Source organism: Lactuca saligna, chromosome 2 (genome assembly GCF_052625555.1).
Source record: "Lactuca saligna cultivar CGN05327 chromosome 2, ASM5262555v1, whole genome shotgun sequence".
Classification (NCBI taxonomy): domain Eukaryota; kingdom Viridiplantae; phylum Streptophyta; class Magnoliopsida; order Asterales; family Asteraceae; genus Lactuca; species Lactuca saligna.
The window spans coordinates 100,984,624-101,006,435 of record NC_136418.1 but is presented as its reverse complement, the minus strand read 5'-3'; the positions used below and the strand labels follow the sequence as shown (position 1 = coordinate 101,006,435).

Below are 21,812 nucleotides of genomic sequence, written 5' to 3'. Positions count from 1 at the left end.
TTTTGGGAAAAATTCCGAGTCATTTTTTACGAGTTAATGGAAAGTGAAACTCGAAATGCCGATCAAATTATGTCGAAATGGCGAGATATTCGACTAAAATGCACCGAGTTTGGAGGAATCTACAACAACCTCCTAAACATACACAAAAGCGGCTCGAACGATTTTGATGTTTTCAAGGCGGCCATGGACCATTTTGAAAAAACAATGCCAACACGCAAAGCTTTTCCGTATATGAAATCGTGGCTAAAGTTGAAAGACATCCCAAAATGGAAAGAACAAACCGAAGGAACTTCCCAATCTTCCGGTTCAAAGCGTTCGAGAAACCCCGATAGAACTTCTCAACAATCGGATGGTCGAATACACATCGACATCAACGACGATCCGATAGATCTTGAAAATGACCAACCTCTTCGTCGACCCGTTGAAAGAAATAAAGCAAAAAAAAGCGACGTCCACATCTTCGAATTCTAGTGTTATGGATATGTTTGACGCTAAATTTGATCGATACGTGCAACTTCAAGAAACGAAGGCCGAGGTGATGACTCGGATGGAACAAAAAATGATAGAAGCACAATCATCATTTCAAGAAGCACAAGAGACAGTCCAAACAAAAATCGATATGGAAATCTTGAAAATGAAAGCGGACGACCTTGAAAGCGAAGACTTGGAACTTTTCGAAGCGATGAAAGAGTCGGTTCGAGGCCGGCGTAGATGTAGGGGGTAGTTTATTTTATTTATGGTTGAAATTTTTAGTTTTTTTTAATGGTTTTTTTTTTAATTTAACTAATGTAATTTTTATTTTTATTGTTATTTTTTTTTTAATTTCAATTAATGTAGTTTTTATTTAATGTAATTTGGTATTTTAATTTAATGGAAAAACTAGTATTAAAAAAATGATTTTAATGTATTTTTGAATTAAATTTAAATAAAAAAAATGAGATGGAGTGGTGTTTTTAGTGGTAAGTATCCCATAATTAGTGGTAGAGAATGTGATGCTGATGTGATAACCACCACATATGTTGTATGTGATGGGTATAACGGATGATCTAATATCGACGTAGCAGTGTAAAGAAATAACACAGGTCGTATCAAGTTTGACATTCGACAAATCCCACAGCTCTAAACGATAGCGGTTCAACTTCTAAAAGGACATGCGTCAACCTTTGGTATATAATCCATAAATGTGACAAGACCTCATAACTAATCGATAAGGAACGAGGTACTCGTTCAATATTTCGACTATAAATAAGACACTCATACGATCTAAAAGGAACCCACAAATTAAAATTCATTATTATACGATTTCATATATATATATATATATATATATATATATATATATATATATATATATATATATATATATATATATATATATATATATATATATATATATAAAAGGAACCCACAAATTAAAATTCATTATTATACGATTTCATATATATATATATATATATATATATATATATATATATATATATATATATATATATATATATATATATATATATATATATATATATATATATATATATATCAATTAAAAATGGATTAGTTGCCAAGGAGGGGGACTTTAATAATTTGGGGTTTGGAGTGTGCTTTGTTTCGTGGATTTGGACTTGAAATGGGGTGTGCCGATTTGTTTTTGCTACATGGAAGTTATGGCCGAGTTTTTTGGACTTGTTGGTGATCACTCATCATTTTCTAGTATTTTGTGTAGCATGGCTGAAATTTGAAGAGGCTTGGGAGATTGTACTCTACAACTTTCATTTATACTCTGTCGGTTAGTTTTGACATTATTTTTAATAATATATTTTTAACAGGTCGGGACTGGAAAAGTTCGTTAAAAATCTATAATTTTTTCATCCGACGTCCATTTCCGTCTGTCTTTTTACCGTTGTACTACTATTGTCAAGATCTTCGATTCTCGTTTAGGTTGTGTTGGCTAAAAATCGCTCAATCTCTATTTCGAGTTTTTAGCTGTCTACTGCTAAGTTGAAATCTAAGAAAAATCATAACTTCCTCATACGAAGTAAGATTTGGACGTTTTTTTTATGTATGTTTACTGATTAATGATCTTTACGACTTTCATTTAGATAGCTAAGGCTAAAAAGTGTTTTATTGAGATTTCTCGTTTCACGTTTATCAGTGCTTTACCGGTAATGTTGCAGATCTTTGATTGACCATAACTTCTTCGTTATAACTTGGATTTTCGTGTTCTTTATATTTTTGAAAACCTTGTTACGATATCTACCACTTAGTATATTCATAAAGGGAGTTTTAAACATTTCATTTTCGACTCTTATATTACAAATCTCCTAATAGGTTATAATATTTGAGCTTAGATCATTACATTGATTCGAAATATCGGGTTGTTACATCATCCCTCTGATATTCTCGCTCCCAAGTGAATTCAGGTCCCCGCTTAGCATTCCAACGAACCTTCACTATTGGTATGCGACTCTGTTTAGTTCGTTTTATTTCCTTATCCATGATCTCGACGGGTTCTTCCACAAAGTTAAGATTTTCATTTAGTTCAATTTCCTCAAGTGGAATTACAAGAGTTTTTTCGGATAGACACTTCTTTAGGTTAGACACGTGAAACACTGGATGTACTTTGTTAAGTTCGATTGGAAGTTGAAGTCTATAAGCTACTAGACCAATCCTTGCAGAAATTTCAAAGGGTCCAATGTACCTTGGGTTTAGTTTTCCACGCTTCGGTAAGCGTATCATGCCCTTCCAGGGAGAGACCTTCAGTAGAACGCGGTCGCCAACCTGAAATTCCAAGGGTTTTCGTCTTTTGTCAGGATAACTCTTTTGTCTATCTCTCGAGGCTTTTATTCGTTCTCGAATTTGAACGATCTTATCCTTCGTTTCCCTAATGATTTCCGGAATAGTGAGAGTGCTGTCAGGGACTAGACCTCTCGCCAATTGTGTGTTTCCCACTTCCGCCTAGCACAGAGGTGATCTGCACTTGCGGCCGTAAAAGGCTTCAGATGGAGCAGTCTTGATGCTAGTGTGATAACTGTTGTTATAAAAGAACTCAAATAATGGTATGTGGATGTACCATGCTTGACTAAAGTCGATTACACATGCTCGTAACCTGTCTTCTCGGGTTTGGATCGTTCTCTCACTCTGCTCGTCAGTCTGTGGGTGATAGGTTGTACTCATATCTAGCCTAGTACCCAACGCCTTCTGTAGCGTCTACCAGACACTTGAAGTGAATCTACTGTCTCTATCCGAGATAATAGATATCGATACTCCATGAAGTCGCATGATCTCTCGGATGTAGGTTCTTGTTAGTTTCTCCATCTTATCGGTCTCTTTGAGCGGTAAGAAGTGGGTAGATTTGGTTAACCTGTCGACGATCACCTAGATGGTATTGTGACCATCCTATGTCTTGGGTAGTTTGGTTATGAAGTCCATGGAAATCTGCTCCCACTTCTACTCGTGTATTTTGGGCTAATGGAGTAGACCTGAGGGCTTCTAATGTTTTACTTTGATCTTGGCACAAGTCAAGCACTTGCCTACATAGGTAGCAATTTCTGCTTTCATTTTTAGCCACTAATAGAGTTGTTTGAGATCCATATACATCTTATGTAAACCTGGATGTACGGAGTATCGGGTCTTGTGTGCTTTGTTCATAACCATCTCTTTGTACCCACCGAACTTCAGTGTCCAGATTCAGTTTATGAGGTAACGTACTCCGTCACTCTTGATCTCAAAATTCGTGTCCATCCCCCTAAGTGCTTCACTGGTCAGGTTTTCGGGTTTCAAGGCTTCTATTTGGGCTCCCTTGATTTGTGTTGACAGGTGTGAATGGATTGTCATGGTTAATGACTTCACCCTTCGCCCAGAGTACTCTTTATGACTAAGAGCATATGCCACCACATTGTCTTTTCCCGGATGATAACGAATCTCGCATTCGTAGTCGTTAAGTAGCTCGACCCAATGTCGTTGTCTCATATTTAACTCCTTTTGATCGAATATGTGTTGAATGATTTTATGTTCGGTGAAGATGGTGCACTTTGTATTGTATAAGTAGTGCCTCCAAATCTTTAGAGCAAAAACCAGTGCTCCAAGTTCTAAGTCGTGAGTGGTGTAGTTGACATCATGTGTCTTTAGTTGTCGCGAGGCGTAGGCAATAACCTTTCTCAACTGCATTAGCACACAACCCAACCCTTGATTAGAAGCATCACAATTCACTACGAAGTCTTCTGTCCATTCTGGAAGAGACAAAATGGGTGCACTGCACAGGGCTTGCTTCAGGGTTTGAAATGCAGTATCTTGTTTTTCTCCGCATTTGTAGGCTACGCACTTCTGAGTCAGGGAGGTAAGATGTAACAGCCTGAAATTTCTAGGTATTTATTTTGGATTTATTTATGGAAATTGTAAGTGGACTCGGCAAGTTGGAGCCCAGACTCGCCGAGTAGGATCGCGGATTTGGGCACAGGTTCGCATCCGGACACGACGAGTCCAAGAGTGGACTCGGCGAGTCCACTCTGTGTGGTGAAACCCTAATTTCCGGGGTTTGCGGCCTATTTAAGGGGCCTTATGGCCGTCATTTGTGCTCACCCAACCCTTAGAGAGAAACCCTTGAGTGCTTGAACGTTTTGAGAGAGAAAGGAAGCATTCTTGACCTTGTGTGTGTCATTTAGCAAAGAAGGAGAAGTTTCTAGGCAAGAGGAAGCAAAGGAGGTTGCTATTTCGTGGATTTGGAGCTTAGATCATCAATCTAGAGGTATGATTTCGGTTTGTCTTCTGTTTTGTGAAGTATAATGGGATTTAGGGTTTCTTATGGACATTTATGGGATGATTTGATGCCAAATAGTTCCCTTCTTGTGTTGAGGCTCTGGATCTGGATCCATAGAGGTCCAGAGAGCCTCACTCATCAAGCTTTATGTATAGCAATAGAGTTTATGACCTTGTGTTGTAGTATTTGAGTCAAAAACATCATATGTGGTCATATAAAGATTGTATGTGCATCAAGATTGTGGCTTTACGTGCTAAATAAGCTTGGAAGGATTGGATCTATGGGTTAATGGACTGGATCTGACCTTATGAGCAAGTTTGAGTCATTGCATGGCACGGACTCGCCGAGTCCGAAGAACAGACTCGGCGAGTAGTATGAATAATGTCCGACCACACAACGAGTGGTCTTGCCGAGTAGGGGAGGGTTGACTCAGTGAGTCAGGGGGGAATCAGAGGGGACAGGTGGACCGAGTCAAGCTGGACTCACCGAGTTGTTCTTGAGACTCGGCGAGTTGAGTCGTGGTGGCCCCACAACTCATGCCAGGTGGAACTCGTCGAGTTGGAGGGAATGCTCGACATGTCAAGGGAGGATTTCAGGGAAATCAGTGTATACGCTCAGACTCGCCGAGTCGCCATAATGCACTCGCCGAGTCCGGTCAAAGTTGACCGTTAACCGTTGACCAACGTTGACCTAAGTTGACTTGTTAAAGAGTAGTCAACCTTAGTTGGGAAAGTGTTAATTAGAGATGTATTGTGATTTAGGAGGACTTTAGCTCGGGGGATCGAGCACTAGTGATTTCAGAATTCACGACTTACCGAGACGCAAGGTGAGTCTTCTCACTATACTTTACCTTGAGTAGGTAACCAGAGTTATGTGATAGAGTGTTTGTATGCTATGTATGTTATGTGATGTACTGCATTATTTCTATGTGATTTATGTTGTGCATGTTTATAGAGTTAGAACCTGAGGGTTCACAGAGTTTGGGTGCACGGACCCACAGAGTTATAGCCTCGAGTGGCTAATATGTGTTATATATAGTATTTTGGGGAACTCACTAAGCTTTGTGCTTACAGTGTTTGATGTTATTGTTTCAAGTACTAGTGACGACCGCGGGAAGGCGCCGGCTTGATCCATACACACGTACGGAGTTTATACATTTGTGATCTTGGGATTTTGTATTGACTTAAATGGGATAATCGAATATGGTTGTTTTTATGAATATTAAATGAATTATGTTTTTATAAAAATTTGAAAAATTTGGTTTGAAATTTACGGTGTAACAATTTGGTATCAGAGCCTTGGTTTGAGGGATTCGGGTACACATTTGGGAGTATTTGAACTCAAACTGAGGATTTGGAAAATATTTTCAAAAGAAAATTAAACTTTTCTAAGAGTAAAAGATTTTTAGAGAGATTCAAGGAAGAAACGTGTGTACGATCAGTCAGCGCCCGAACGGTGATTTCCCAAAATACCCTTATATTATATGTTTATGATGTATTCTCTTGCTAGAGTAGGCTAGGTATTCTTATTAGGACTAGAGTGCCCTGATTTGTGATGCCTTAGCCGAAGGAGTTGTGAGCTGCTATGAGATGCTTGAGAGCGACTAGGTAGCAGCGAGGAGCTTATGAGAAATCTGTTAGAGAGTGATAGAGTACTTGGGATTTGGGATTCGAAGAGGAGGATTTGGGGTGTGTACTGAGACGGTCTGGACAGTAGTATTGGGTCCATACTACTGAAAAGCACCGGGGCGATGCACGGCCCAAGTAGGAATCTTCGGAATACCAAGAATCAAGGAGGGATGGGTTGTCGAGTGTGAGTATGCTCGAGCGGATTCTAATTTATCGTATGTTGTATTTCAGAGGTTGATCATGGTGAGGACACGTCATATGCCGGAGGGTGTCGGGGCTAGTGATGAGGAGATCCGACAAATCATTCATGAGGAGGTGGCTGCGGTCATCAGGGCAGAGATACCAGAGATGTTCAGGTCTATTAAGACCGCGCTGATCGAGACCTTCGATGAGCGTTATGCCACTCTTTCTAAGACTGTGGTTGCGACGGCCACTGTAGCTGTTGCTGCTGCTAGGCCGCAGGGTGGTGACGCGTTGCTGTTCCGGGAGTTCAGCAACACGAAACCACCGGAGTTTCATGGGACCCAGGACCCGGTGGCGGCCATGAGATAGATTTCTGACATAGAGGGGTGTTTCTTCACTTTCTCATCTCATGAGCATTTGAGAGTACGGTTCACGTTGAACCAGCTTCGCTTGGGAGCGAAGGACTGGTGGAAGTTTGTCACAGCACATTTTTCGCCTGCTGAGCTTGCGGCAATGACCTGGGAGAGGTTCACTGCCATGTTCCGAGATGAGTATGTTCCCCAGGTGGAGAAGGAGCATTTGGCCCAGGAGATTCTGACCCTCAAGCAGGGCACTGAGTCTGTTACGGTGATCACCAGGATGTTTCACGAGAGGGCGATGTTTTGCCCTGAGCACATGTCCACTGAGCAGGTACATATGAGTCGATATTTGAGTATTTTGAGATGGGACATTCGGGAGTTCGTGGAGAACTCCTCATAGCGGACATTTGTCAAGCTTCAGGCAAATGCTCGGAAGAGGGAGATTGAGCTGGAGACCCAGGCTAGGGAGGAGGCTGAGTCTCATGGGAGGGATCGGCGACCGGTACAATTCCAGCCGGCAGCCAAGCGGGCCAAGCCCACTGATCCCAAATCTGGGAGCCAGAAGGGCCGCACTTGTGGAAAGTGCGGCAAGGGTCATGATGGAGTGTGTAAAGCGGGATCTTACTACAAATGTGGCAAAAGGGGCATATGGCCAAGGACTGCCCCAAGGGGTTTGCAGTATGTTTTCACTGCAACCAGACCGGACACTGGAAGGAGGAGTGTCCGCAGTTGAGGGGATCAGCTCAGGGAGCACCTCAGGGATCTGCCCCTGCCGCCATCAGAGTTACCGGGAGTGGGCCAGTGAAGGCCGAGGCGTCGAGGGCACATGGGAGAGCATTTCAGTTGACCGCGGAGGAGGCCCACGCAGCGCCCGATGTCGTGGCTGGTATCTATTCTTTCGTGTATTTATTATAATGTTGAAATATTATGCTTATACCATGTTATGCGTAGGTACTTTTCTTGTGAATTATGTACCTGCGTTGGTATTATTTGACCTGGGTGCGAGTCGGTCCTTTGTATCTTTGGCATTTAGTCAGCACATCAGTGTTAGTCGCGAGGCGCTGAGTCGGCCTCTAAGAGTTTCCATAGCTGACGAGAAGGTGATATATGCCACGGAGGTGATCCGTGGGTGCGTACTCGAGATTTTCGGTGTTGAGTTCCCAATTGATTTGGTTCCTATTGCCATGGGGGATGTTTGTGTCATCGTGGTCATGGACTGGTTGAGCAAGTTCGGTGCGATTATCGACTGCGAGCGATAGCTAGTGACCATACGAGACCCTAATGGGAGAGTTCTTACAGTGTATGGCGAGGGTACCGGTTCTAGATCAGCATTTTGTTCGGTCGCTAGGGTGAGGCAGTGTTTACAGCAGGGCTGTAAGGGTTTTGTGGCGTACGTGTCAGATACGCGGGTTGATTCCAGGAGGCCGAGGTCGGTGGAGGAGGTTACCATAGTGTGTGAGTTCCCGGATGTCTTTCCAGAGGAGTTGTCGGGGGTGCCTCCCGTGAGGCAAGTAGAGTTCGGTATTGATTTGGTCCCAGGGGCCGCGCCTATCGCTAATGTGCCTTATCGTCTTGCGCCTCCAGAGATGCAACAACTATCCTCGCAGCTTCAGGAGCTGCTGGGAAAAGGTTTATTCGGCCAAGTAGCTCGCCGTGGGGAGCGCCCATTCTGTTTATGAAGAAGAAGGATGGTTCACACCGGATGTGTATTGATTACTGGGAGTTGAACAAGCTGACGGTCAAGACCCGTTACCCGTTGCCGAGGATCGACGATTTGTTCGACCAGTTGTAGGGAGCATCTTGGTTCTCCAAGATCGATTTGAGATCTGGATACCATCAGGTGAGGGTTCGAGATGAGGACGTCCAGAAGACAGCGTTTAGGACGCGTTATGGGAATTATGAGTCTGTGGTGATGCCTTTCGAGCTCACCAATGCTCCAGCAGTGTTCATGGATGTCACGAACCGGGTATGCAGGCCGATGTTGGATTGGTCGGTGATCGTATTTATTGATGACATTTTGGTATATTCGAGATCTAGGGAGCAGCATGAGGAGCATTTGAGGGAGATCCTCGGAGTTCTGAGATCGGAGAGGCTTTATGCCAAATTCTCCAAGTGTGACTTCTGGTTGCAAGAGGTTCAGTTCCTTGGACATCTTGTTAACCAGGATGGGATATTGGTCAATCCGGCCAAAGTGGAGGCAGTTATGAGTTGGGAAGTGCCGAGGTCACCCTCCGAGATCAGGAGTTTTCTAGGGTTGGCCGGTTATTATCGGAGATTTATCAGGGATTTCTCTAAGATCGCAGTGCCACTCACTAGGTTGACCCGGAAGGGTGTTGCTTTTTCATGGGGCCCCGAGAGGCAGGCCTCCTTTGAGACGCTTCGCCAAAGGTTATGCGAGGCTCCGGTGTTAGCCCTCCTGGAGGGAATGGAGGATTTTGTTGTATACTGCAATGCATTGATTTTGGGATTGGGAGCGGTACTGATGCAGAGATGGCATGTGATAGCGTATGCATCGAGGCAATTGAACCCTCATAAGTCGAGGTATCCCACCCATGACCTGGAGTTGGGGGCAGTGGTGTTCGCCCTCAGGATTTGGCGCCATTATTTGTATGGGGTTCGGTGTACGATATACACGGACCATAAGAGTCTGAAGTATTTGATTGATCAGCCCAACCTAAATATGCGGCAGAGGAGGTGGTTGGATGTGGTTAAGGATTATGATTGTGAGATCCTGTACCATCCGGGCAAGGCTAATGTGGTAGCCGACGCCCTGAGTCGTCGGGCGGAGAGTGCCCCGTTGCGAGGTGTATGTTTGCGTTTGACCGTGATGACTCCGGTGTTGGACACCATTCGAGGAGCACAAGCTGAGGCAGTGAGATCGGAAAACCAGAAGAGAGAGCGAGTTGTTGGATTGGTATCGGAGTTTCTTACCGATGGTTGGGGGCTTATGACTTTTCAGGGGCGTATGTGGGTACCGTTCGTGGGAGGTGCGCGTGCCATTTTGATGGAAGAGGCTAATCGGTCGAAATTCTCAATCCATCCCGGAGCCACTAAGATGTATTTGGATTTAAGGAAGGAGTATTGGTGGCCCTGTATGAAGAGAGATGTTGCGTGGTTCGTTGAGAGGTGCTTAACCTGCCGTAAGGTTAAGGCCGAACATCAGAGACCGCATGGTAAGTTGCAACCATTGGAGATTCCCGAATGGAAGTGGGAACAGATCACCATGGATTTCATCACCAAATTGCCAAGGACTGCTCGGGGAGTTGATGCAATTTGGGTGATTGTGGATAGGTTGACGAAGAGCGCTCACTTCCTTTCCATCAGTGAGAGTTCTTCCGCAGAGAATTTAGCAGAGATATAAGTGAGTGAAGTGGTATCTCGGCATGGAGTGTCGTGCTCGATTGTCTCTGACTGGGACGTGCGTTTCACTTCCAGGTTCTGGAAGAAGTTCCATGAGGAGTTGGGTACTAGGCTGCATTTTAGTACCACATATCACCCCCAGACAGACGGACAGAGTGAGCGGACGATTCAGACCCTCGAGGACATGCTCCGAGCATGTGTATTGGATTTCGGGGGAAGTTGGGATACGTATTTGCCGTTGGCCGAGTTTTCTTACAGCAACAACCATCATTCGAGCATCGGTATGCCACCCTTTGAGCTGTTGTACGGGAGGAAGTGTCGAACCCCCATTTTCTGGGGAGAAGTCGGGCAGCGTGTTATGGGCAATACGGAGATAGTGCTTCAGACGACAGAGCAGATCCAGCAGGTCAGACAGAGGTTACTGACTGCTCAAAGTCGACAGAAGAGTTATGCGGACAGATGCCGGTCCGAACTTGAGTTCCAGGTCAGTGATTTTGTGCTCCTGAAGGTCTCTCCTTGGAAGGGAGTGATCTGATTCAGGAAGAGGGGCAAGTTGGGGCCCTGATATATCGGACCATTTCGGGTAGCCGCGAGGGTAGGCAGGGTAGCCTATCGCTTGGATTTGCCAGCAGAGTTGGGGCAGATTCACGACACTTTCCATGTGTTGCAATTGCGGAAGTGTATAGCCGATGAGTCGGCAGTGGTTCCATTAGATGATATTCAGGCGGATGCGAGCCTGAATTATGCTGAGAGACCAGTGGCCATCAGAGATCGGAAAATCAAAGTTCTGAGGAACAAGGAGGTACCTTTGGTCTTGGTTTAGTGGCAGCATCGGAAGGGGTCCGAGATGATGTGGGAACCGGAGCATGAGATGCGAGAGCAGCATCCAGAGTTATTTGCAGAGTGAGACTTCGAGGGTGAAGTCTAGTTCTAGTGGGAGACAATTGTAACAGCCCGGAATTTCCAGGTATTTATTTTGGATTTATTTATGGAAATTGTGAGTGGACTCAGCGAGTTGGAGCCCAGACTCGCCGAGTAGGATCGCGGATTTGGGCACGGGTTCGCGTCCGGACTTGACGAGTCCAAGAGTGGACTCGGCGAGCCCATGCTATGTGGTGAAACCCTAATTTCCGGGGTTTGCGGCCTATTTAAAGGGCCTTATGGCCGTCATTTGTGCTCACCCAACCCTTAAAGAGAAACCCTTGAGTGCTTGAACGTTTTGAAAGAGAAAGGAAGCATTCTTGACCTTGTGTGTGTCATTTAGCAAAGAAGGAGAAGATTCTAGGCAAGTGGAAGCAAAGGAGGTTGCTATTTCGTGGATTTGAAGCTTAGATCATCAATCTAGAGGTATGATTTCAGTTTATCTTCTGTTTTGTGAAGTATGATGGGATTTAGGGTTTCTTATGGACATTTATGGGATGATTTGATGCCAAATAGTTCCCTTCTTGTGTTGAGGCTATGGATCTGGATCCATAGAGGTCCAGAGAGCCTCACTCATCAAGCCTTATGTATAGCAATAGAGTTTATGACCTTGTGTTGTAGTATTTGAGTCAAAAACATCATATGTGGTCATATAAAGATTGTATGTGCATCAAGATTGTGGCTTTACGTGCTAAATAAGCTTGGAAGGACTAGATCTATGGGTTAATGGACTGGATCTGACCTTATGCGCAAGTTTGAGTCATTGCATGGCACGGACTCGCCGAGTCCGAAGAACAGACTCGACGACTAGTATGAATAATGCCCAACCACACAGTGAGTGGTCTTGCCGAGTAGGGGAGGGTTGACTCAGTGAGTCAGGGGGGAATCAGAGGGGACAGGTGGACTGAGTCAAGCTGGACTCGCCGAGTTGTTCTTGAGACTCGACGAGTTGAGTCGTGGTGGCCCCACAACTCATGCTAGGTGGAACTCGTCGAGTTAGAGGGAATGCTCGACGTGTCAAGGGAGGATTTTAGGGAAATCAGTGTATACGCTCAGACTCGCCGAGTCGCCATAATGTACTCGCCGAATCCGATCAAAGTTGACTGTTGATCATTGACCAACGTTGACCTAAGTTGACTTGTTAAAGAGTAGTCAACCTTAGTTGGGAAAGTGTTAATTAGAGATGTATTGTGATTTACGAGGACTTTAGCTCGAGGGATCGAGCACTAGTGATTTCAGGATTCACGACTTACCGAGACGCGAGGTGAGTCTTCTCACTATACTTTACCTTGAGTAGGTAACCAGAGTTATGTGATAGAGTGTTTGTATGCTATGTATGTTATTTGATGTACTGCATTATTTCTATGTGATTTATGTTGTGCATGTTTACAGAGTTAGAACCTGAGGGTTCACAGAGTTTGGGTGCACGGACCCACAGAGTTATAGCCTCGAGTGGCTAATATGTGTTATATATAGTATTTTGGGGAACTCATTAAGCTTTGTGCTTACAGTGTTTGATGTTATTGTTTCAGGTACTATTGACGACCGCGGGAAGGCGCCGGCTTGATCCGTACACACGCACGGAGTTTATACATTTGTGATCTTGGGATTTTGTATTTACTTAAATGGGATAATCGAATATGGTTGTTTTAATGAATATTAAATGAATTCAGTTTTTATAAAAATTTGAAAATTTTGGTTTGAAATTTACGGTGTAACATAAGAGGTTTTGCAATGCTGGAGAAGTTCTGTATGAACCTGCGGTAATAACCAGCAAGGCCTAGAAATTGGAGAATCTCAGTTGGTGTTGTTGGTGCAGACCAATTTTTGATAGTCATGATCTTAGAGGGGTTCACGTGGATTCCCTCTTTGCTAACCACATGCTCTAGGAAGTCCACCTTCTTAATCCAAAATTAGCATTTTGAGAACTTTGCATAAAGCTTCTCAGCTCGAATGTCTCTTAGACTTGTCTTAGGTGCAGACCATGTTCTTCTCTACTCCTTGAATAAATGAGTATGTCATCTATGAATACAATCACAAATTTGTCCAAGAATGATCGACATACCCGATTCATTAACTCCATGAACACGGCGGGGGAATTGATTATTCCGAACAACATCACTACAAATTCGTAGTGACTGTACCTTGCTCGGAAACTCGTCTTAGGAATATCACCCTCCAGGACTCGTAGCTGGTGATATCCCGATCTCAGTTTGATCTTGGAAAAGTAGTTTGCTCCTTTTTGTTGGTCGAAAAAAATCGTCTATTCTTTGTAAGGGATACCGGTTCTTGATGGTAAGCTTGTTGAGTTCTCGGTAATCGATACACATTCTGAACGATCCGTCCTTCTTTTTCACAAAGAGTACTGGCGCTCCTCAAGGCGAGAAACTTGGCCGGATGAATCCTTGGTTGGGAAGCTCGTTTAGTTTGCTAGATAGTTCTTGCATTTCCGCTCGGGCTAAACGATACGGTGCCTTGGCGATAGGAGTAGCTCCTAGAATTAGGTCAATTCTGAGCTCCACCTGTCTTGTAGGGGGTACTCCTGGAAGATCCTCAGTAAAGACATCGGGAAAATCACATACGCCATGCACGCTCTTGATGTCTCCTACTTCACGTTTCATATCTACGACATGTGCTTAAAATGCGTGGCATTCCTTGCGTAAATACTTCTAAGCCTTGATACAGGAGATAATGCAGAGAGTGGTGCTAGGCTTATCGCCATATATAATATGGGTTTTTCCATTTGGTAGATTAAGGCGAACGGCCTTTTCGTAACATAAGATGTCCGCACGATGAGAACTCAATCAGTCCATGCCTATGATGATGCCGAAACCTTTTTATTGAGACTAGCATGAGGTTGACCGGGTAAGACTTGTTGTTTAGTGAGAGCGTACAGTTTAAGTATATATCTTTAGCGCCTTCTGTTTTACCGTTAGCCATTTCTACTATAAATGTTTCACTTAGTGATTGAGGTGTTGATTTCAGTAGGTTTTTAAAACTATGGCTCACGAAACTCCTCTCCGCTCCACTATCAAATAAAATGCATGCGTATGAGTTGTGGAGGAGAAACGTATCTGTAACAACAGTGGGGTCTGCTACGGTTTCCTCCTAGCCTATTGTGAATACACGGTGTCACAACTAGGAATTCTGATGCTTTGTAAACACTTAACAAGGATAACATTGTGATTAAAACATGAAAGCATGTATGATGTTTATTCAATGACAACAAAATTTCCATCAAACACCCTGTACAAACATTCAAATAGTCAACTAAAGGTTGGAAACCCTAGAAATCCCGGTTTTAGTCCATTATGGACTAGGATTTCTTTATTGGGCCTAATCGACCAATAAGCTTCCAATTTGACTATTTTGGGCCTAGAACCCTTAAATGGGCTATAATTGGACCCACTTTCATAAAATTTAACATTTTGGGCCATAATGGGCCTAAAATGAAATAAATTACCCTAATGGGCCTTAACTAAACTTATAAGCTTTATTGGGCCGTAAAACTCACTCTTTTAAAAACTATTGGGCCATAAGATACCTTAAGAGCCCAATGGGCTGAAAAATAATAAATTGAGCACATGATTTCGAACTAGGGCAACTAACGACCCAAACTACTCAACTCTTTCCATCTAGCCCAAGTTCTCGGCCCAACAAAAAAAAATGAGAAAAGAGATCACTGTTGTGTTGGGCTGAGGTAGGTGACACTCAACTAGCAAGAGAACAAACACCAAGCAATGCATTAATAGGATCCGAAATCATATGCGAAACGACAGAGAAGATAGTTCAAATCAGAGGTCGACTTCAAGCATCACGAGACCGACAGAAGAGCTACGTTGATAAACGGTGAAAGCCTTTGGAATTTCAAGTCGGGGATCGGGTGTTATTAAAGGTCTCTCCCTGGAAAAGGGTGATTCGTTTTGGGAAACAGGGAAAACTAAACCCACGAAACATTGGACAATTCGAGATTCTTGCCCTAATCGGTCGAGTGACTTATAGACTGCAGCTACCTGCCGAGCTCAGCAGTGTACACCCCGTATTCCACGTTTCCAATTTGAAGAAGTGCTTATCCTATGAAACTCTTCTCATCCCATTAGAAGAAATCAAAATCAACGAGAATCTCATGTTCATCAAGGAACCAGTTGAAATCATGGACAGGGAAGTTAAGCGTACTAAGAAAAGTCGCATTTCGATTGTGAAAGTTTGGTGGAACGCGAAACATGGACCGGAATTCACATGGGAACGCGAAGACCAGATGAAGCATAAGTACCATCACCTATTCTCGCATTCTCAAATCTAGCTTCAAAAAGAATTTCGGGACGAAATTCCCTCTAACAGGGAGATGATGTCACAACTAGGATTTTTGATGCTTTGTAAACACTTAACAAGGATAACATTATGATTAAAAACTCAAAGCATGTATGATGTTTATTCAATGACAACAAAATTTCCATCAAACACCCTGTACAAACATTCAAATAGTCAATTAAAGGTTGGAAACCCTAGAAATCCCAGTTTTAGTCCATTATGGACTAGGATTTCCTTATTGGGCCTAATAGACCAATAAGCTTCCAATTTGACTATTTTGGGCCAACAACCCTTAAATGGGCTATAATTGGACCCACTTAAATAAAATTTAACATTTTGGGCCATAATGGGCCTAAAATGAAATAAATTACCCTAATGGGCCTTAACTAAACTAATAAGCTTTATTGGGCCGTAAAACTCTCTCTTTTAAAACATATTGGGCCGTTAGATACCTTAAAAGTCCAATGGGCTGAAAAATAATAAATTGAGCCCCTGATTACGAACTAGGGCAACTAATGGCCCAAACTACTCAACTCTTTTCTTCTAGCCCAAGTTCTTGGCCCCAAAAAAAAAGATTAAGAGATTTGACTTGTGTTGTAACATCTCGAGTCCAGGAGTGCAAGTTCGGGGTTCAAAGTGTAAATTTAAAGGGAAACTCGACGAGTCCATGGGTGGACTCGGCGAGTAGGGTCGCGACTCAGGTCGCGTGTTAAGTGTCCAACTCGACGAGTCCAAAGCTGGACTCGACGAGTAGGCGCTGTGCGAAGAAAACCCTAATTTCGGGGAATAAGCCCTATATAAAGGACATTATACCCTCTCCCCAGCCTCCTTACCTTCCCTTGAAGTCCAGAAAACCCTAGAAACACGTTTGTGAAGGTTTTGAGTGCATTTGAGCCTTGGAGAAGAAAGTTGGAAGAAGATCTTGGAGAGTTAGCAGGCTTGGAGCAAGGGGTTTTGCTTAGATTCGGATTCCTTGCTGTTGGGGGCTTCATTTTGAGGTAATATCTCGTTCTTGGGCTGTGTTCTTCTAGACTCATCATTTTGGGTTGTATGAGAAGCTTAGATTGTGGTATCTTGAGTTTGAAGGTTAGATCTGAGGTTGCTACCTCAGATCTGGAATGGAGAAGGCCTAGAGTGCATTAAAGTCCATGTTATTGAGTGATTGGTGAAGCCATCTTGTCCCAAACCCTATCCCTAGAGTGTAAAATGCCTAGATCTCTTTGGATTCACGTAAAGTTTGCCACTTTACGTGATGGATGGGTTATATAAGGGTAGATCTATGTTTTGGATCATCTGCATGGCCTGGAAAGCTTCTGCATGGGTTAAGATCTAGAGGCACTCGACGAGTCACAAAGGTGTACTCGGCGAGTTGCTTGAAGATGGACTGGAACTCGACGAGTTGGAAAAACAACTCGGCAAGTAGGTTGAAGATGGGCTTGGACTCGGCGAGTCTGTTCTAGGACTCGGCGAGTCTGGTCATGTGGTCCAAACTTCTTCTGGTGAAGCCATGAATCAGTGAGTCAAGGGAGGACTCGGTGAGTGAGTGCGAGGGGACTCAGAGTTGTGGGATTCAGCGAGTCTCGGGGTGACTCGGCGAGTTGAGTCGCGGATTGGGGAAGTTCTGAGCATGGGGACTCGACGAGTCATTAGGTTGACTCGGCGAGTAGAGTTAGTCAGGAGGATGAGTATGACTTTAACTTTGACCAAGGGTTGACCAGTTGACTTCCAGGGGAATTTTGGTAATTGTTGGCTTTTGTTTTGAGTTCAGTGTTGGTGTTAGCCAATGGTGGAGATCGTGTCAGTGGTCGGAGCATCTCGGTCTTATCTTTCCAGTCAGCACTTGCGAGGTGAGTTATCCTCACTATATCAACAGGGGTCTAAGGCACCAAGGCCAGCCCCTTATCGGATTGTAATCCAGGTATTGTTGTTATGTTGCTGCTTTACTATGTTTCCATCCTAGTAGTTAGGATTGTATTCGTTAGAGACCTGGTTAAGGTCGGTATCCTGTTATATAGGATGATACTATGCTAGTGACCGGTTTGGTCGGTATCTTGCTTAGAGTATGTTGTGTTATGTGATCTGCTAGATCGGTTTGATTGAATATGAATTGTTATGTGATTGTATGTTTATGTGCACATGGTTGTTTGACTGGGGTTGGGTTGAGGCGGGACCTGCTTTGTGCTGTAGGCCAACATACCCAGGGCAGACCGGTTATTCCGAAGGCCCAGCGAGCAGTCCGGATAGGCTGTAGGCCCCACGAGGGCGGACCAGACGTACCGAGACTCGGAGAGTGGACCAGGCCGACTGAAGGCCCGGTGCGGGCGGACCAGTCATACTGTAGACTCGGAGAGTGGACCAGGCCGACTGAAGGCCCGGTGCGGGCGGACCAGTCATACTGTAGACTCAGAGAGTGGACCAGGTGGATTGAAGGCCCGGTGCGGCGGACCAACCACACTGCAGACTTGATGTATATGGCTAAACGCGGAGGGTGGACCAGGTGGACTGTTGGCCGGTGCGGCGGACCAGTCACACAGTAGACCTAATATGCATGGCTGTTCTGTGATTCGATATGATATAGCATGTTATGTGTATGGTATATGTGGTTGGTATTTTGGGGGTATCTCACTAAGCTTTCAGGCTTATAGTTGTGGTTTAATGTTTTTCAGGTTCTTCAGGAGACCGTGGCAAGGCAAAGGCGTGATCGTACCACTCCTCGAGTTTGTGTTTTATGAATTTGGCTCTGGGAATACTCTAATAATAAATGTATTGAAAACCTTTTTGTAATAACATTATTAAAATTCATTGCTTTTGAAAAGTTTAAATTTTGTTGAAATTTTTGGTTGTTACAAGTTGGTATCAGAGCCTTGGTTTGAGTGAATTGGAGGAACATTCGTGTGAATCCAGTCTCAAATCAGGGAGAGTTTTTAAAAGAGAATTTAAAATGGTTTTCAAATTAAATAAAAGGAGGACGCGAAGGTACGATCAGCCGGAGCCAGTAATTAACCCCAAAATACCATACATGATATTTGTTTTCGAGCTTTGATAGAACAGCATGCTAGTACTAGGCTAGGGATCTTCAGGATTTCATGATAATGTTGCCTGTTTTATGACACCTGCTAGCCTAGGGTTTCCTCCTGTATGAGATTTTCAGTGTTCCTCTAAGAGTGAGGATTGAGCGCTTGCTATGTATATTCGTCACTAGGGTGTTGTGGTAGTACTTCATACAAATATAGGTAGGTGTGGAAGGTAGTATGGGCCCGTAATACTGAAAGCACAGGACCCATATGCGTGTCATGGAAACCATGACCTCTAGAGTTGGTTTGGGAGTTGGTTCCCGCGTTAGTGGGAAGTATCTGAGATTTTGTGATGTTTTTTAGTATGGTGGTCACGAGGCATGCTGGGAGTGGATCCGGGTCGGGATCGGGAGCAGGAGAGGGAGGACAGGGCGGGTCTGTACCGCCCGAGGTTGTTGGTCAGATGAGCACGAGCGAGTTGGATGATAGGATTCGTGAGATCCTACATGATAAGGTTGTTGCGTTGTTCCGGGCCGGGCTGCCGGAACTGTTTGGGTCGATCAAGACCGCCATGGTGGAGTATTTTGATGAGCGTTATGCAGCTCTCGCAGAGACGGCTTCCGCGGCGGCTACAACGGCTGTAGCAGCTGCTGGGGGAGGAGCTGGCAGAGCTTTCCAGTATCGGGACTTCGATAATACGAAGCCCCCTACCTTTGATGGAGTTCAGGACCCGATTGTTACTATGAGATGGTTGTCAGATGTGGAAGGGTGTTTCTTCACATGTTCATGCCCTGATGATCAGAGGGTGAGGTGTGCTCTGAACCTGTTGAGGCTTGGGGCGAAGGATTGGTGGAGATTGACAACGGGTTCATATTCGGATGCTCAAAGGGTTGCGGTTTCATGAGATCAGTTCTGAGAGATGTTTAGCACTCGTTATGTTCCGCGGGTTGAAATGGAGAGATTGGCTCAGGAGTTCCTTGAGCTGAAGCAGGATTCGGAGTCGGTGACGGAGATCACCAGGCTGTTCACTGAGAGGGTGATGTTTTGCCTCGAGTTCGCTTCAGAGCAGGCTCAGATGTCCCGATATCTGAGTATGCTCAAGAGGGATATCAGACAGTTCGTGTCTACGCAGAGGTGCGAGACCTTGTTAGAGTTGCAGGAGGCCGCCAGGCGGCATGAGTTGGAGATTGAGTTGTAGTTGCGAGAGCAGAGGCAGGCTCCGGTGCAGTCACAGTCGGTGCCGAAACAGTCTAAGACTGTCGATTCTAGATTAGGAGATCAGAGCAGCCACACTTGTGGGAAGTGTTAGAATGGTCACACCGGAGTTTGTTGGTCCGGTGGTGCATGCCGCAAGTACGGAAAGGAGGGGCACTATGCGAGGGATTGTCGGCAGTCAGCGCCGGTTCGGGATTTGAGGATTTGTTATCATTGTCATCAGCTTAGGCACTTGAGGTTCAACTGTCCACAGCTTGCTGCAGGACCGGTGCAGGCTCCAGGACCGACCACGTTGAGGATCACAGGTGGAGGTCAGGGTGGGGTGGAACCCCCAAGGGCTCAGGGTCATGCTTTTCAGCTTGCAGCAGAGAAGGTCAGAGCAGTGCCGGATGCAGCTGCGGGTATGTTTCTTTCTTGATGTCTTGTTATTTTACGATTATTGTGGAGTATTGCTTTTTTGCTAGTCTCGTTGCGTGGATTTCGGTATTTTATGCATTGATTTTTGAGGGTTATGGCATGGTTGTGAGTTTAGTGTTAGAAATTTTGTTGGTTATCATTCATGAGGGTTGTTCGTGTGAATCGGGTGTTGGTCTGGATATCGGGTAGCATCTGCATTCTGAGGAGTGGTTAGCTGAAGATCAAGTTTCTTTCAAGAACGGGATGATCAGTGTTGATGTGTGATTTGTGAAGATTGCTCGTGTTAGTGGGAATCGGTTCGTGTGTAAGTGTTTGTGTCGGGAAGGTCTGATGAGGAAGGTCGGCAATGGCGACCGGTGGTTGATAGTCAGTGCTCTAAGTGGGGGAGAATTGGGGAATTCTCCGGAGAAAAATCAATGAGTATGAAAGGTCGCTTAGTTGCATGGGATTCAGTAGTGTCTCGGTCAGCCAAAGGCGTAGGCTGGTATGAGTAAATGGTAGGCGTGCGGGGTGGGATGCAGACCAAGAGCGATTGATTGTGGAAGGCCTAGGATCGGGTCGAGATTGAGTATATGGGATGGAGGTAGAGTTCGGAACCCTTAGAGGGCTAGAACAGTATGCATGGGAGGAGTTTCCCGAAGGAGTAACTCGGAATGTTGATTGCTAGTTGAGCAGTCCGAATAGACTGAAGGCCAGTAGGCGTACCAGTCAGGCCGAAGGCTCGGAGGACGGTCCAGCTAGACTGAAGGCCCTGGAGGGTGGTCCAGGTCTGCTGAAGGTTATGAGAGTGGTCCAGTTTGGCTGAAGGCCTGGTAAGGCGGTAGAGTCATGCTGAAGACTCTGCATGTGTTGTTAGATCGGTTCGAGGAAATGGGTTGAGTATATCGCGATGTGTTAGCATTAGTAGGTTTGGCCCCGGGTATTGATCTTGATTAGTGGAGATGGTGCATGGAATCGAGAGTCCTTGCGAGCAGATTCAGAGCATATGTTTTGCATGGATAGCGGTTATGCTATAAGGGAGTGGTGTAGCGTTGTGCGAGCACCATGGCAGTTGTCGTAGTGACAAGGTGGCCAAGTGGATTTCCATGGTAAGGAGAGAGAAAGAGAGAGAGGAATGTAGCTCCGAGAGGGAGTGTAAAGTCACGGAAGTGAATTAGTAGTGCGAAGTTATGATTGGGGTGTTCCAATTATGGTTATTGTGCAGTGTGTGCGGCGGTGATACGGAATCACATCCGGTTTGGATGTTTACCGAGGTTATAGAAGAAATTTCGAGGGTGTAAAGTCAAGAGGCTCGTAAGGGATGCAGAGATGGAGTCTTGGATTCCCAGCTCAATTTCGGTTAAGGAATTGTGTACGTAGTGGTAATTCATCCTGGGGGATGTTTGGAGGTGTTGTTAGTGTATTGGGTTTTCCAACCCGAGGATACTAGATTCAGTTCAACATGGGTATGAGATTGCGGAGAGGGACTCATGAGAGTTGCTAAGAGATTAAGGGATGTATCACCCTGTCAGCATAGAGTGGGTAAAGTGAATTCAGTCTGGGATTCTGGTGGTTCAGGGATTAATTCTAGCTCACATGAGTCAAATGATTGTTGTGAATTGGAGCGAGCGAAGTATCAGGGAGTGGTACTTAGTGGTTAAGTGTGGTTATC

At 44.7% G+C, this 21,812-nt stretch overlaps 1 protein-coding gene across 1 annotated transcript; it reads left to right on the top strand.

The window, feature by feature from the left end:
* Positions 1-36: 36 nt before the first annotated feature.
* Positions 37-471, top strand: LOC145029922 (uncharacterized). The gene has a single exon (XM_078978367.1). It carries the CDS (start codon positions 37-39, stop codon positions 469-471), a length of 435 nt encoding a protein of 144 aa, XP_078834493.1.
* Positions 472-21,812: the final 21,341 nt, after the last annotated feature.